Source organism: Schistocerca piceifrons, chromosome 3 (assembly GCF_021461385.2).
Source record: "Schistocerca piceifrons isolate TAMUIC-IGC-003096 chromosome 3, iqSchPice1.1, whole genome shotgun sequence".
Classification (NCBI taxonomy): Eukaryota; Metazoa; Arthropoda; class Insecta; order Orthoptera; family Acrididae; genus Schistocerca; species Schistocerca piceifrons.
Window position 1 is genome coordinate 745,623,085 of NC_060140.1, and position 15,169 is coordinate 745,638,253.

General features: G+C 43.3%; 1 protein-coding gene across 1 annotated transcript in view; it reads left to right on the plus strand.

Moving 5' to 3' along the window:
• Positions 1-15,169, plus strand: part of LOC124788151 (NADPH--cytochrome P450 reductase) — a 211,469-nt gene that overhangs the window by 143,594 nt on the left and 52,706 nt on the right. The window contains exon 4 of the mRNA XM_047255298.1: positions 13,968-14,117. Coding sequence (XP_047111254.1) covers positions 13,968-14,117 — 150 coding nt within the window. The remainder of the gene's footprint in view (positions 1-13,967; positions 14,118-15,169) is intronic.

Consider the following 15,169-nt stretch of genomic DNA (forward strand, 5'->3'; position numbering starts at 1 on the left):
ACTTCCGCAAGGCGTTCGATACAGTTCCCCACAGTCGTTTAGTGAACAAAGAGCATATGGACTATCAGGCCAATTGTGTGATTGTGTTCCTAGTTAACAGAACGCAGCATGTCATTCTGAATGGAGAGAAGTCTTCCGAAGTAAGTGATTTCAGATGTGCCGCAGGGAAGTGTCGTAGGAACGTTGCTATTCACAATATACATAAATGACCTTGTGGATGCCATCGGAAGTTCACTGAGGCTTTAGGTTGTAACAACGGAAAATTGTACTGAAATGCAGGAGGATCTGCAGCGAATTGACACATGGTGCTGGGAATGGCAATTGAATCTCAATGTAGGCAAGTGTGTGCTGCGAATACATAGAAAGAAAGATCCCATATCATTTAGCTACAATATAGCAGGTCAGCAACTGGAAGCAGTTTATTCCATAAATTATCTGGGATTACGCATTAGGAGTGATTTAAAGTGGAGTGATCATATAAAGTTGATCGTCGGTAAAGCAGATGCCAGACTGAGATTCATTGGAAGAATCCTAAGGAAATGCAATCCGAAAACAAAGGAAGTAGGTTACAGTACGCTTGTTCGCCCACTGCTTGAATACTGCTTAACAGTATGGGATCCGTACCAGATTGGGTTGGTTGAAGAGATAGAGAAGATCCAACGGAGAGCAGCTCGCTTCGTTACAGGATCATTTAATAATCGCGAAAGCGTTACGGAGATGATAAACTCCAGTGGAAGACTCTGCAGGAGAGACGCTCAGTAGCTCGGTACGGGCTTTTGTTGAAATTTCGAGAACACACCTTCACCGAGAAGTCAAGCAGTATATTGCTCCCTCCTACATATATCTCGCGAAGAGACCATGAGGATAAAATCAGAGAGATTAGAGCCCACACAGAGGCATACCGACAATCCTCCTTTCCACGAACAATACGAGACTGGAATAGAAGGGAGAACCGATAGAGGTACTCAAGGTACCCTCCGCCACACAGCGTCAGGTGGCTTGCGGAGTATGGATGTAGGTGTAGACCAGCGCAGCATTTGCCTAAACGAATGTGGGAAACCGCCTAAAACCCACACTTTTGCTGCCCTGTGTACCAGCCTACTCTGGTTATCCTGCCGCGTGGATTCGAACCAGTAGTAGCTAACGTCGCTGGGCGGCAAGTTAGCGCGCTGCGCGTTACGCCATGCGAGCAGGTCGTTGTTAGTGTGTATATGATGGTGTGTATATGATGGTGTGTATATGATGGTGTGTATATGATGGTGTGTATATGATGGTGTGTATATGATGGTGTGTATATGATGGTGTGTATATGATGGTGTGTATATGATGGTGTGTATATGATGGTGTGTATATGATGGTGTGTATATGATGGTTTTTACAGTTTGGTTAAACTGGCATTGAAAAAAAGATTTAACCGAAAACCAGTTGTTTCAGCGATAACCGCCATTGTGCGGAGACGTGGCGTCGTGGCCCGCAGACAGAGGCCGGCAAAAGCGGACTCACGGCCATTAGGTGCTAGCCCGTGCTGCAGGCAGCGCGTGATGAGATAATGTCTCCCAATCAGCAGCGTCAGCTTGCCTCGCAGATTCGCTGTCATGATGATGTCGCCCCCAGCGTAGAGTCGACACAAACACGTCCAGGGACACGCTAGCGGCTCGTGGCGAGGACGCAGCGCGTGGGACCGCGGCGCGGAGAGGATGTTGCGCCAGTACGACGGGGCTCTGCCTGACCTTCCTCCACTCCCGGAATAGCCTCGCCTCTCCAGTGTCCAACAGCGCCCGCCATTCGGCCTGGACACAGGCGCCGTCAACAATGACGTAGCCCGGCCCGCGCCGTGGCTCTCACGTTAAACGCCTGTGACTACCGAATACAAAGTACGCACGAAAATGCCACCTAACGGCAGCGCGGACAACGGAAATAACGCGCAGTGGCATGAATTTGAAACATTCAAAGAAATTTACAGCTGTTTTTGTGTTTCCCCTAGACTCGTAGTACACCCGGAAGTGTGTGGGAAGCTGTCATCGATGGGTGACTGTAAGAAGATACAGGATGGTTTGGTGCCACGAATGACAAGTTTCGCCAAATTTGAAAGGAAAAAAAAAGTAAGTTAATTGTGGCTATGTTTCCGAACCGTGATTGTGTGGCATAGTTAATTGTATTTTCTGCTACCAATCACTTTTATTTGTATTAAGTATAATTTAACATAACGCGACGCATTTCGAGCATGTTCTGTCCGTCTTCTGGCCCTTATGCATACAGAAAACTATTATTTAAAAGTAAATTGACTTAACCTGACAAGGGGAGGCAACGACGTTTGGAACGCGGATTTATTACAAACTTCGTACACTCTTAGTACTCCATTAGTACAACAAAATGTGTAACCAGTAGCGCGTACTTCTCAAGCGTTATTTAGAAAATCGCAAGATAATTTCGGTCGTGAAGTATTTACCTGCGCGTGGCCATTTTTACCATGAAGCGCCGGCAGCCGAGTGGTTAGTGTTCAAGCTCTGTGATCGCTGGGTTGATGGATCGAGTCCCGCTCGTCATTTTTTTTTTTTAATTTCTAACACTGTCGTTTTCTTTACTATCTATATTACAATTGATGTGCCGGCCGTTGTGGTCGAGCGGTTCTAGGTGCTTCAGTCCGGAACCGCGCTGCTACTACGGTCGCAGGTTCGAATTCTGCCTCGGGCATGGATGTGTATTATGTCCTTAGGTTAGTTAGGTTTAAGTAGTTCTAAGTCTAGGGGACTGATGACCTCAGATGTTAAGTCCCATAGTGCTTAGAGCCATTTTGAACCATTTGAACAATTGATGTAATGGGAAAAATACGTGTAATCGGATGAACTTCATTAAATTTACAATGTTATTTGGCAGTCTACAAATTTTTATTATCACAAATAATATAATATTCATAACTACCGACTAGTAAACGACCAAACACATAAAGTGATACTGAAAATGTGTGCTTGTCCGTGTCTTCAAAATTGTTCGTATTTAATCGAAAGACAACGAGAAATTGCTTCTCTTGAAGACGCTATTAAAATGCACTCGATACTGCTTGACAAATGATCAGCGCCTATATTTAAGGAAATTGCTGCGTTATGCATGGTTTGCTTCCAAATTATCGGCTGAAAGAGAGGTTTTTGAAAATGTTAAGAGGTTTGTTTTTCCACGGAAAATCTCAAAAGACCTCGCGTGTGCGGAAACAAGCATTTATTCAATGCAGCTGGTGCCGTTTAACTTTGTTTTTCATGTTTTTACGAAAAATACCATCCCGCAACTTGTACCCGTAATGTCGAAAGCGACGATTAATTGTACATCTTTCGAAAGCAGTCTGTGCCGGTCAAAACTTGGAGGTAACAAGTCGTTTCGGGTCCTTCCGGGTATAAGTGATTCCTCAAATCACGCATAAGCATACATTTTCAGTATCACTTCATGCGTTTGGCCGTTTAATAGTCGATAGTTACGAATATTATATTATTTGTGATAATAAAAATTTGTAGACTGCCAAATAACATTGTAAATTTAATAAAAGTTCCGATTACACATATTTTCCCATTACATCAATTGTAATATAAACATCTACATCTACATTTATACTCCGCAAGCCACCCAACGGTGTGTGGCGGAGGGCACTTTACGTGCCACTGTCATTACCTCCCTTTCCTGTTCCAGTCGCGTATGGTTCGCGGAAAGAACGACTGTCTGAAAGCCTCCGTGCGCGCTCTAATCTCTCTAATTTTACATTCGTGATCTCCTCGGGAGGTATAAGTAGGGGGAAGCAATATATTCGATACCTCATGCAGAAACGCACCCTCTCGCAACCTGGCGAGCAAGCTACACCGCGATGCAGAGCGCCTCTCTTGTAGAGTCTGCCACTTGAGTTTATTAAACATCTCCGTAACGCTATCACGGTTACCAAATAACCCTGTGACGAAACGCGCCGCTCTTCTTTGGATCTTCTCTATCTCCTCCGTCAAACCGATCTGGTACGGATCCCACACTGATGAGCAATACTCAAGTATAGGTTGAACGAGTGATTTGTTTTGTTGATGGACTACATTTTCTAAGCACTCTCCCAATGAATCTCAACCTGGTACCCGCCTTACCAACAATTAATTTTATATGATCATTCCACTTCAAATCGTTCCGCACGCATACTCCCAGATATTTTACGGAAGTAACTGCTACCACTGTTTGTTCCGCTATCATATAATCATACAATACAGGATCCTTCTTTCTATGTATTCGCAATACATTACATTTGTCTATGTTAAGGGACAGTTGCAACTCCCTGCACCAAGCGCCTATCCGCTGCAGATCTTCCTGCATTTCGCTACAATTTTCTAATGCTGCAACTTCTCTGTATACTACAGCATCATCCGCGAAAAGCCGCATGGAACTTCCGACACTATCTACTAGGTCATTTATATATATTGTGAAAAGCAATGATCCTATAACACTCCCCTGTGGCACGCCAGAGGTTACTTTAATGTCTGTAGACGTCTCTCCATTGATAATAACATGCTGTGTTCTGTTTGCTAAAAACTCTTCAATCCAGCCACACAGCTGGTCTGATATTCCGTAGGCTCTTACTTTATCAGGCGACAGTGCGGAACTGTATCGAACGCCTTCCGGAAGTCAAGAAAAATAGCATCTACCTGGGAGCCTGTATCTAATATTTTCTGGGTCTCATGAACAAATAAAGCGAGTTGGGTCTCACACGATCGCTGTTTCCGGAATCCATGTTGATTCCTACATAGTAGATTCTGGGTTTCCAAAAACGACATGATACTCGAGCAAAAAACATGTTCTAAAATTCTACAACAGATCGACGTCAGAGATATAGGTCTATAGTTTTGCGCATCTGCTCGACGACCCTTCTTGAAGACTGGGACTACCTGTGCTCTTTTCCAATCATTTGGAACCCTCCGTTCCTCTAGAGACTTGCGGTACACGGCTGTTAGAAGGGGGCAAGTTCTTTCGCGTACTCTGTGTACAATTGAATTGGTATCCCGTCAGGTCCAGTGGACTTTCCTCTATTGAGTGATTCCAGTTGCTTTTCTATTCCTTGGACACTTATTTCGATGTCAGCCATTTTTTCGTTTGTGCGAGGATTTAGAGAAGGAACTGCAGTGCGGTCTTCTTCTGTGAAACAGCTTTGGAAAAAGGTGTTTAATATTTCAGCTTTACGCGTGTCATCCTCTGTTTCAATGCCATCATCATCCCGGAGTGTCTGGATATGCTGTTTCGAGCCACTTACTGATTTAACGTAAGACCAGAACTTCCTAGGATTTTCTGTCAAGTCGGTACATAATATAAATATAAATATAATATAAATATAAATATAATATAAATATAAATATAATATAAATAGTAGAGAAAATGACTTTGTTAGAAATAAAAAAAAACTGACGAGCGGGACTAGATCCAGCGACCCAGGGATTACAGGGCTTGAACGCTAACCACTCGGCTGCCGGCGCTTCATGGTAAAAATGGCCACTCACAGGTATATGTTTGACGGCCGAAATTATCTTGCAATTTTCTCAATAACGCTTGAGAAGAACGCGCTACTGCTTACACATTTTGTTGTCCTCGTGGAGTACTGCCATTGTACGAAGTTTGCTGTAAATCTGCGTTCCAAACGTCGTGGCCTCCCCTTGTGAGTTACTATAGAACTTTTTGTTCACTGTTGGTTGCTGAATGCGCTGTTGCGGTTTTTGGCAGGAAAGGGCGGGGGGGCGCAGTGGTTGGGGAGAAATTGATGTTCAGTGATCTCTTCTGCTTTTGTGGGCTGTCTCTCGTTGTTTGTTACAGGGTTGGTTTGTTTTGGGGGAGGAGACCAGACAGCGAGGTCATCGGTCTCATCGGATTAGGGAAGGACGGGGAAGGAAGTCGGCCGTCCCCTTTCAAAGGAACCATCCCGGCATTTGCCTGGAGCGATTTAGGGAAATCGCGGAAAACCTAAATCAGGATGGCCGGACGCGGGATTGAACCGTCGTCCTTCCCAATACGAGTCCAGTGTGCACACCACTGCGCCACCTCGCTCGGTGGTTTGTTACAATTGACACCACAGCCATTTTGGCGTCCCAAAGCTTCGTTTTTCGTTCTTGGTACTCTGGCGGAAATATTACGTAACATTAAACTCGCACAACTCACTTTTTCACTGTTTTTTACGTAGTTACGCTATTGTGTAACGTTATTCTTTGTAATATTTATTTTATCACATTTTTTGACGCAATTTCGTCAAAAGAAGTGACAAAATAAATGGTACAAAGTTTAATGTTACACAACAGTTCCGCCGGCGTACGAAGGATGAAAAAAGGAAGCTTTGGATGCCAAAATCGGTGTTGTTTCAATTATAATTAACAACAAGACACAACCCACTCAAGCAGAAAACATCAGTGTGTATCAATTTTTGGCCGAACAATGTCCGCCCTCCGTCCAAATACCACAACAGCCCCTCCAGCAACGAACAGTAAACAAAATGTTCCATGTTAACTTAGTTTGTCAACTCCTTTTCAAGTAAGAATTTTCTGTCTGCATAAACGCCTGAAGATGGGCAGAACGTGCTCGAAACGCGTTGCGTAATTTTAAACACAACAAAAATAGAAGTGACCAATAGCATAAAATGCAAATGAACAATTAAAAAATGTAGGTTAATGCTGACTACTAGGAAAAAAGAAGCATCTAATGCTACCGTGCGGCGTTAGTGCTGCGCAGCTTGGTACACTCGGGTCGATTAAATACCAGGCGTTACGTTGCAAAGCGAGATGAAATGGAACGAGCAAGTAAGATCCGTTGCAGGGGAGGCGAATGGTCGTCTTCAGTTTACCGGAACGATTTTGGAAACGTTGTGCCCCACCTAAAAAGGAGACCGCGCACAGACCACCTGTGGGACCGATTTTCGAGTGCTGCCCGAGTGTTCGAGATATACGCGAGACCAGGTTAAAGGAAGACATCGAAACAATTCAGAGGTGTGCTGGTAGATTAGTACCCGGTAGGTTCCATCAGCACGCGAACATTCCGGAAGTTCTACGCGAACTCAGAATAGGAATCCCTTACGGCAAGAAGGCTTTCATTGCACAAAACACAGTTGAGAAGGATTAGAGAACGGGTATGTCCTGCAGACTGCACAACCATTCTACTGCCACCATTATATCAGGGCGTGTTGAAAAGTTCACATGGCTCTGAGCACTATGGGACTTAACATCTGAGGTCATCAGTCCCGTGGAACTTAGAACTACTTAAACCTAACTAGCGTAAGGACATCACACACATCCATGCCCGAGGCAGGATTCGAACTTGCGACCGTAGCGGTCGCGCGGTTCCAGACCGTAACGCCTAGAACCGCCCGGCAGTCGTTTAGAAATAAGTGCGAATGTGTGACGATGAGCAGACACCAATTTCAGTGTGAAATATTGTGCTTGTTTGGAGAAACGTATTTGATTAAGTTTCCGTCTAATTAGGCTCAAATTTCTCTCATGGCGTACTGTAATAAGAAGTACATAAGAAAAACAGGACATATTTGTCAGGAGGAAGTGATTCGTGATCCTTATTTCTGCAAAATACAGTCATGTTCAGTCTGTCGATTGCTGTTTTATTATCTCAAAATTATTGGTTTTGGACATTGTTGCTATCTTCAGATCATTCTTGGTTGGAGTAAGCGGTGTTCTGCAGAAACATTCGCAGTTTCACTTGTTACGGTGCACGTCGCCTGCTACCCAAAGGATGTGATGACGTAACGTGTGGCCTTGAAAGCGTCTGACTCGATGCTACTTCCAGGCGTAAATCAAGCAGTCAGTTTGAACATCGACCAACCAAAGGTTATCATGCAGATGTAGGTGAACCGAAAGGGCCGCACCATATTCATAACGATGGGAGGAGTCCAAATTTGCCTAATCATCGAAAATGTATTATGCATTTAAGATTTGAAAACATATAGGAAAACGAAAATTAAGCACTGAAATCGAGAAGCAAGAGTGCACTGGTATCCAACATCAGGTGATGAAGCATCAATTAGTACTAAAAGCTACAAAACGATATCAAGGCAGCCATTTTAGGGCTGAGACGAGGGGGAGAGAAATACTAGCAATGGGTAGAGACTTTGGCCTTACTCTCCCACACATTACTATTAAAATTCTCATTCTGTGAACAAATTTTGGAAGCTTAGAGAGGCGTAAGACATACAAAGGAATAACTTTTTACTTATCTTCATTATCTGTTTGTTGTTTTCGATGAGTCAGTCTTGTCCAGCAGTACATTCTTGCAGCTGAAATTTCGATTTTGTAGGTTCTTGATGACTAAATAACTAATGAAAATTTGCCTGTGTTATTCTTGAATTTTATTCTTTGTTACATCTTTCAACATCACACCGTTTTTACAGTTTCCACATTCAATAAAAAACAATTACATTGTTGGTGACAAACTTAGTAAACGTCTACCACCATCACAGGTATGCCCATCACTTCTTACATTCTGCACTACTCACATTATTCCAGAGTGTTTACAAAGCAAAAGAGTTTACAAATTTTGTTTACTAAAGAAGAATCTTCATCAAATTATATCATTATTTTATAAATAAATTCAGAAATAAATTTAATAATTGGATTTAGATTGTGGAATTAATAATATGAATTTTAAGTATACCAGAAATTTCGTAATTTCAAATATTTTTGAAGAGTAGTTTTAACGGTTTATACATATCGACTGTAACACATTAATTTCTTTTTATACATTTTAGTCTGAAATATAATACATCTTATACAAAATCATATGAATTCTTTTAATGAAACAGCTGAGATAATTTTAACCTATGCAAGAATCGATAGTATACATGGTGTCGCCTATCTCTATATAAAAAATGGTAGTGTTAAGAGGACGGTGATTTATTATAGCCTGTAGGACGTAGCATCTCGCTGTGTTATTCAGACGGTGGCCGGATGTTGTGTTCCGATCGCGTGAGTCAAGTACATCATTTACGCCTCGCGAATATTAAACTTCATACTCTGTTTCAAAGGCTCTCCTACGACTGTTAAGTGCGTGAAGTGTTAAAACCACATGGCGCCAGTACGAGGTCCTCCGTGATGGACACGCGGTTACGCGGACGCTGAGTGTTGTCTGCTGCTGCATACAAACACGAGTGTGGCAGAGTGATCCTGCTGGAGCCCATTTAAAAAGTCGGTCGCAGCAAGGAAACGGCGGATTTTCTGTTGCCATCCTAAACGGCCGTTCCTTCAAGAAGCTGTGTCCGTCTTAACAGCGAGTTCTGAGGGAACGCCCCAGATCTGTGGGTTGCCATTACGTTGTTGGTCCTGAATGCCAACAACCTCCCAGTAAGGTATCCCTGCATTCCTGGCGCCTTTCTTCAGACCAACGAATGTGTCTAACGGTCACTGCCATCTTGTGACCTCCAATAATTACAACTTGAAAAGGCGTTGATTTTAATTTAACAATTTACACCTATACCGATCGTATGGAGGTCTGTAATTCCAGTCTCTCTCTCTCACCTCAGGGACACTCAGAAAATCGGGAGGGAAGCTTTTTTTAAAATTAATTTATAACTTAACTACCTAATAAAATAAATGTATTGTGGTAGTGTTTCCGTTAAGACTGGTCGCTCCAACTACAACAAAATTGGCCAAATGCGAGTAGGACTCGAGGTTTGAGGGTTCCGTACAAACTTAATTATGTATATTCATAGTTAATACACCTCGGGAATCGGGAACATCTAAAATTTTTGCTTGTTACCGATGTCGCTACTGGCAAGATATCGGTCCCGGAATTCCAAGATTTTCGAGAATATTTTGAGTTTCAAGTTTAAATTATTTGTGCAATTTCGCATTTGCTTTTGGAATTTTTCATTTATTTGATTAATTTAAGGGTTATATTCACATGCTATGCTAATTAGTAACATCTCTTATTTAAAATTGAAAAAAATTCGTTATTGAATGTTTGAATTAGCCGAATCAATGTGTAAAGATCAGCGAACGTAAGTTGTTGGAATCCTTTGCGCTCTGGACTCATTTAAATCGTTTAAATTATAACACTAAAAGTAATCTAATTATGAGAGAAATTGACTAATAGATGCTGACATCTGATATTTCACTTGAAACCACAGGGGAATTTCGAAATTTAGTTAAATTCTCGCCGAAACTAGAAGTAGGTATTGTACTAATACATTTTTTCGCACAAAAACAGTCTCCGGAATGTATATCTACAGCACTGAGATTGCGGTGAAACGCGGTTTCAGAGTTCTTATGAAAATCGAAAATTAAATAAAAATGATTGCTTAATTATTATATTTGAAACAGATTTGTAAGTGATGGTTGAAATACGGACTCGGTATTACTGCATTGTGTATCAGATTGGAAAATACGTGTCAATAATCATGTTAACTCTTGTACCGGCCAAATTTCATGATTCAGGTTCAGCGGGAAGTACACTACAGGTTTTGATGAGTGAGTTTGCGACTATCAAAAGAGCTGACATAAATGGCCGTATCTTTTTGTTGCCCTAAGCTGCAAGCAAATTTGAACATGATACGCCTATCCATTTCAGAGAAAAAGGATCTTCAGTGTCGGACAGCCCTAAAAAATGGCTTTGAGCACTATGGGACTTAACTTCTGAGGTCATCAGTCCCCTATGGAACCCTAAAAATGATCTGAAGTTTGGAACATTGCTGGAAACTAGTAATATTGAGACAATAAAAAAACGGTCGACAGACTAAAAAAAGGATATTTTCAGGAAATATGTCTTCATCGCATTGCATTTTACAATTTACTGTACACTCACATCTTTTAAAAGATGTTTCCCGTTTTGTCATCTAATTTTGATGTGATTCTCCACTCGTCTCTGCACTGAGTTAGGAATTTTTTCAGATCACTCCAGATTATCTCGTGCATCTAAACAAGACTGAACAACACGCTGCTGCAATTCAACAGTCTCAAAGGGAGTGCCGCGAACTTAATTTCTGAGATGACCCTAGACAGAAAAGTCCAGAGAACTGAGGCCAGGTGAACGTGCAAGCCAAGTCATAGGCCATGCTCAACCTCTCCATCTCTCACCGTATTGGCTCGTTAGATGCCGTCTTAAATTAATGAGCTTAAACGTGACAGCGCCCCATCATGCAATTCTCTCCGGAAAACACGGTGCGCAGCAGAAGAAATATGAAGACCACAGATAGTGCACCACAGAATTCCTTCTTCTTAGTTTTTGTCATTTTGCACCCCATCTCTTCATAAAGGACAAACGATATTGATATATATCAGATACAGGGTGACACTTATTGAACTGTATGAAAAAAAACCTAAATTAGCTACAGTACGGTGTGCAAACACTCGATTCAACAAGTAGATATCACTAGAAATATTCGGATTTAGGTTAGGAGATGTTCGATATGCCTATCATCATTGGTGGTGATATGGCGCAGACGAATAGCGAAATTCTTCATGACCCGCTGGAGTGCCGGAACATCGATGGTGTCGATGACATCATGAATGGCTATTTTCAGCTCAGCAATGGTTTTGGGGTTATTTCTGTACACCTTGTCCCTAATATAGCCCCACAAAAAGGAGTCGCATGTGTCCAGATCCGGAGAATATGGCGGCCAATCGAGGCCACGCCAGTGCCCTCCTGGTTCCCCTAGAGCCAGAGTGCGAGCCCCAGAGTGCTCCTCCAGGACATTAAAGTAAGTCAGTCGGTCGGGGTCGGTCGGGGTCGGTCGGGGTCGGTCGGTCTCCTACTGGGATGGGGGTCGAGCTCCGTCTTGCATGAACCGCATCTTGCCTAAATCAGGGTGACTTTGGATAATGGGGTGGAGAGCCGGCCGGTGTGGCCGTGCGGTTCTAGGCGCTACAGTCTAGAGCCGAGCGACCACTACGGTTGCAGGTTCGAATCCTTCCTCGGGCATGGATGTGTGTGATGTCCTTAGGTTAGTTAGGTTTAAGTAGTTCTAAGTTCTAGGCGACTGATGACCTGTGAAGTTAAGTCGCACAGTGCTCAGAGCCATTTGAACCATTTTGATAATGGGGTGGAATCATGTTCCAAAACCTTTACGTACCGTTCGGTAGTCACTGTGCCATCAAGGAATGTCGCACCGGTTATTCCGTGAATAGACATTGCGCGCCAGCCACCCGTCGAGGGTGAAGAGACTTCTCCATCGCGAAATGCGGATTCTCAGATCCCCAAATGCGCCAATTTTGCTTACTGACGAACCCATCCAAATGAAAGTGTACTTCGTCGCTAAACCAGGCCATGCATGCGCATACTAATTCCCATCGTACTCCGCGGCCTACCATGCGGTTTGAACGTCCTAATGCAAATCGTTCAGAAGTTATGACGATTTTCTTTCATATAGTTCAATAGTTGTCACCCTGCACTTAAAAAAAAAAAAAAAAAAAAAAAAAAAAAAGTTAAGAGCTGGATGAATCATTAGTAAGTGGGATGTGCTATGTAGGGGCTGACGTTTAATACGAGGGCAGTTCAATAAGTAATGCAACACATTTTTTTTTTTTGAAACAGAGGTTGTTTTATTCAGCATTGAAATACACCAGGTTATTCCCCAATCTTTTAGCTACACAACACTATTTTTCAACGTAATCTCCATTCAATGCTACGGCCTTACGCCACCTTGAAATGAGGGCCTGTATGCCTGCACGGTACCATTCCACTGGTCGATGTCGGAGTCAACGTCGTACTGCATCAATAACTTCTTCATCATCTGCGTAGTGCCTCCCACGGATTGCGTCCTTCATTGGGCCAAACATATGGAAATCCGACGGTGCGAGATCGGGGCTGTAGGGTGCATGAGGAAGAACAGTCCACTGAAGTTTTGTGAGCTCCTCTCGGATGCGAAGACTTGTGTGAGGTCTTGCGTTGTCATGAAGAAGGAGAAGTTCGTTCAGATTTTTGTGCCTACGAACACGCTGAAGTCGTTTCTTCAATTTCTGAAGAGTAGCACAATACACTTCAGAGTTGATCGTTTGACCATGGGGAAGGACATCGAACAGAATAACCCCTTCAGCGTCCCAGAAGACTGTAACCATGACTTTACCGGCTGAGGGTATGGCTTTAAACTTTTTCTTGGTAGGGGAGTGGGTGTGGCGCCACTCCATTGATTGCCGTTTTGTTTCAGGTTCGAAGTGATGAACCCATGTTTCATCGCCTGTAACAATCTTTGACAAGAAATTGTCACCCTCAGCCACATGACGAGCAAGCAATTCCGCACAGATGGTTCTCCTTTGCTCTTTATGGTGTTCGGTTAGACGACGAGGGACCCAGCGGGAACAAACCTTTGAATATCCCAACTGGTGAACAACTGTGACAGCACTACCAACAGAGGTGTCAAGTTGAGCACTGAGTTGTTTGATGGTGATCCGTCGATCATCTCGAACGAGTGTGTTCGCACGCTCCGCCATTGCAGGAGTCACAGCTGTGCACGGCCGGCCCGCACGCGGGAGATCAGACAGTCTTGCTTGACCTTGCGGCGATGATGACACACGCTTTGCCCAACGACTCACCGTGCTTTTGTCCACTGCCAGATCACCGTAGACATTCTGCAAGCGCCTATGAATATCTGAGATGCCCTGGTTTTCCGCCAAAAGAAACTCGATCACTGCCCGTTGTTTGCAACGCACATCCGTTACAGACGCCATTTTAACAGCTCCGTACAGCGCTGCCAACTGTGGGAAGTCAATGAAACTATACGAGACGAAGCGGGAATGTTTGAAAATATTCCACAAGAAATTTCCGGTTTTTTCAACCAAAATTGGCCGAGAAAAAAAATGTGTTGCATTACTTATTGAACTGCCCTCGTATTAGTGCGATTGACAGTCTTAATGGCTGATACGTGGCAATTTACAAATCATGTGTTCCTCAATTGTCTGCGCACGGAAGCGTCTCCTAATTGAACGAATTAGTTCAGTCAGCCAGTCTTGTGCTAAATGAGCCCGTCCTGCTTGCAGGAAGAGCTGACGAGCCTCAAGGACATCCCCAACTCCCTGGCTGTGTTCTGCATGGCTACGTACGGCGAGGGCGACCCCACGGACAACGCCATGGAGTTCTACGAGTGGCTGCAGAACGGAGACCCCGACCTCACCGGCCTCAACTACGCGGTAAGTGCTCGTCACACACACCACCTTCATTTCTTCTCCTCTTAGTGTTTTTTTTTCTTTCCTTTCCTACGTGCCCTGCATATATCCCTTTTATGCGAAAAAAAATCGCTGTAACCGTAACAACCGTCGTATCTTTTCGAAAATAGCAGTTCCGTAGCTGCAGTGCATTATTTTTATTTCTTTGCTAGCGGTCGTTGCCATATTCTCAAGCCGTCGTTCTTGTAATCAGCATCCTGTCAAAAGCTCAGTTTTTAGCCCTGCTGTTGTCAGTGTCGATGCCACTATCCAGCTTGAGGGTGTCTCCTTAGAGAAATGACCGCTTGAGAATAGAGCTACGACCGCTAAAGTAATAGCAAATAAAAAAAATAAACACAATACATTGCAGTTCAGCAATTGCTCTTTCCGGGAAGATACTTGTTCAGTAGTTTTTTTATCAGTCTTCTGATTCGTTGAAGCAGCCCGCCACAAATTCCTTCCTTGTGCCAACCTCTTCATCTCACAGTAGCACTTGGACCCTACGTCCTCAATTGTTTGTCGGCTATATGCCAATCTCTGAATTCCCCTACAGTTTTTATCCTCTGCAGTTTCCACAAGTACCGTGGAAGTTGTTCCTGAAGCCTTAACGCTATCCTACCATCCTGTCCCTTCTTCTTCTCATCGTTTTGTGTTTCTCTCCTTAACGCTTCTGCACACCTCTTCATTTATTATGTTGCCAGATCACTCAATTTTCAACATTCTTGTGTAGCACTACATCCCGAATTCTTCTATTCTCCTCTCCTCCGCTTTCTCCACAGTTCATCATTCACTTACGTATAGTGCTCTGCTCTAAACGTACATTCTCAGAAATGCATTTCTCAGATTAAGGCGGATGTTTCACGCCAACAGACATCTTTTGGCCAGGAAAGCCCTTTCTCTGCTCCTGTCTTATTTTGTGTTCTCCTCGCTTAATGAGTCGTTTGTTATTTCTTATTTTATTAGCTATCGAACCAGAAAGGTTTCCTTGTAAAACAGTGGAGAGAATAGTGAAAAAATTAACGTATCGTATAGTTATT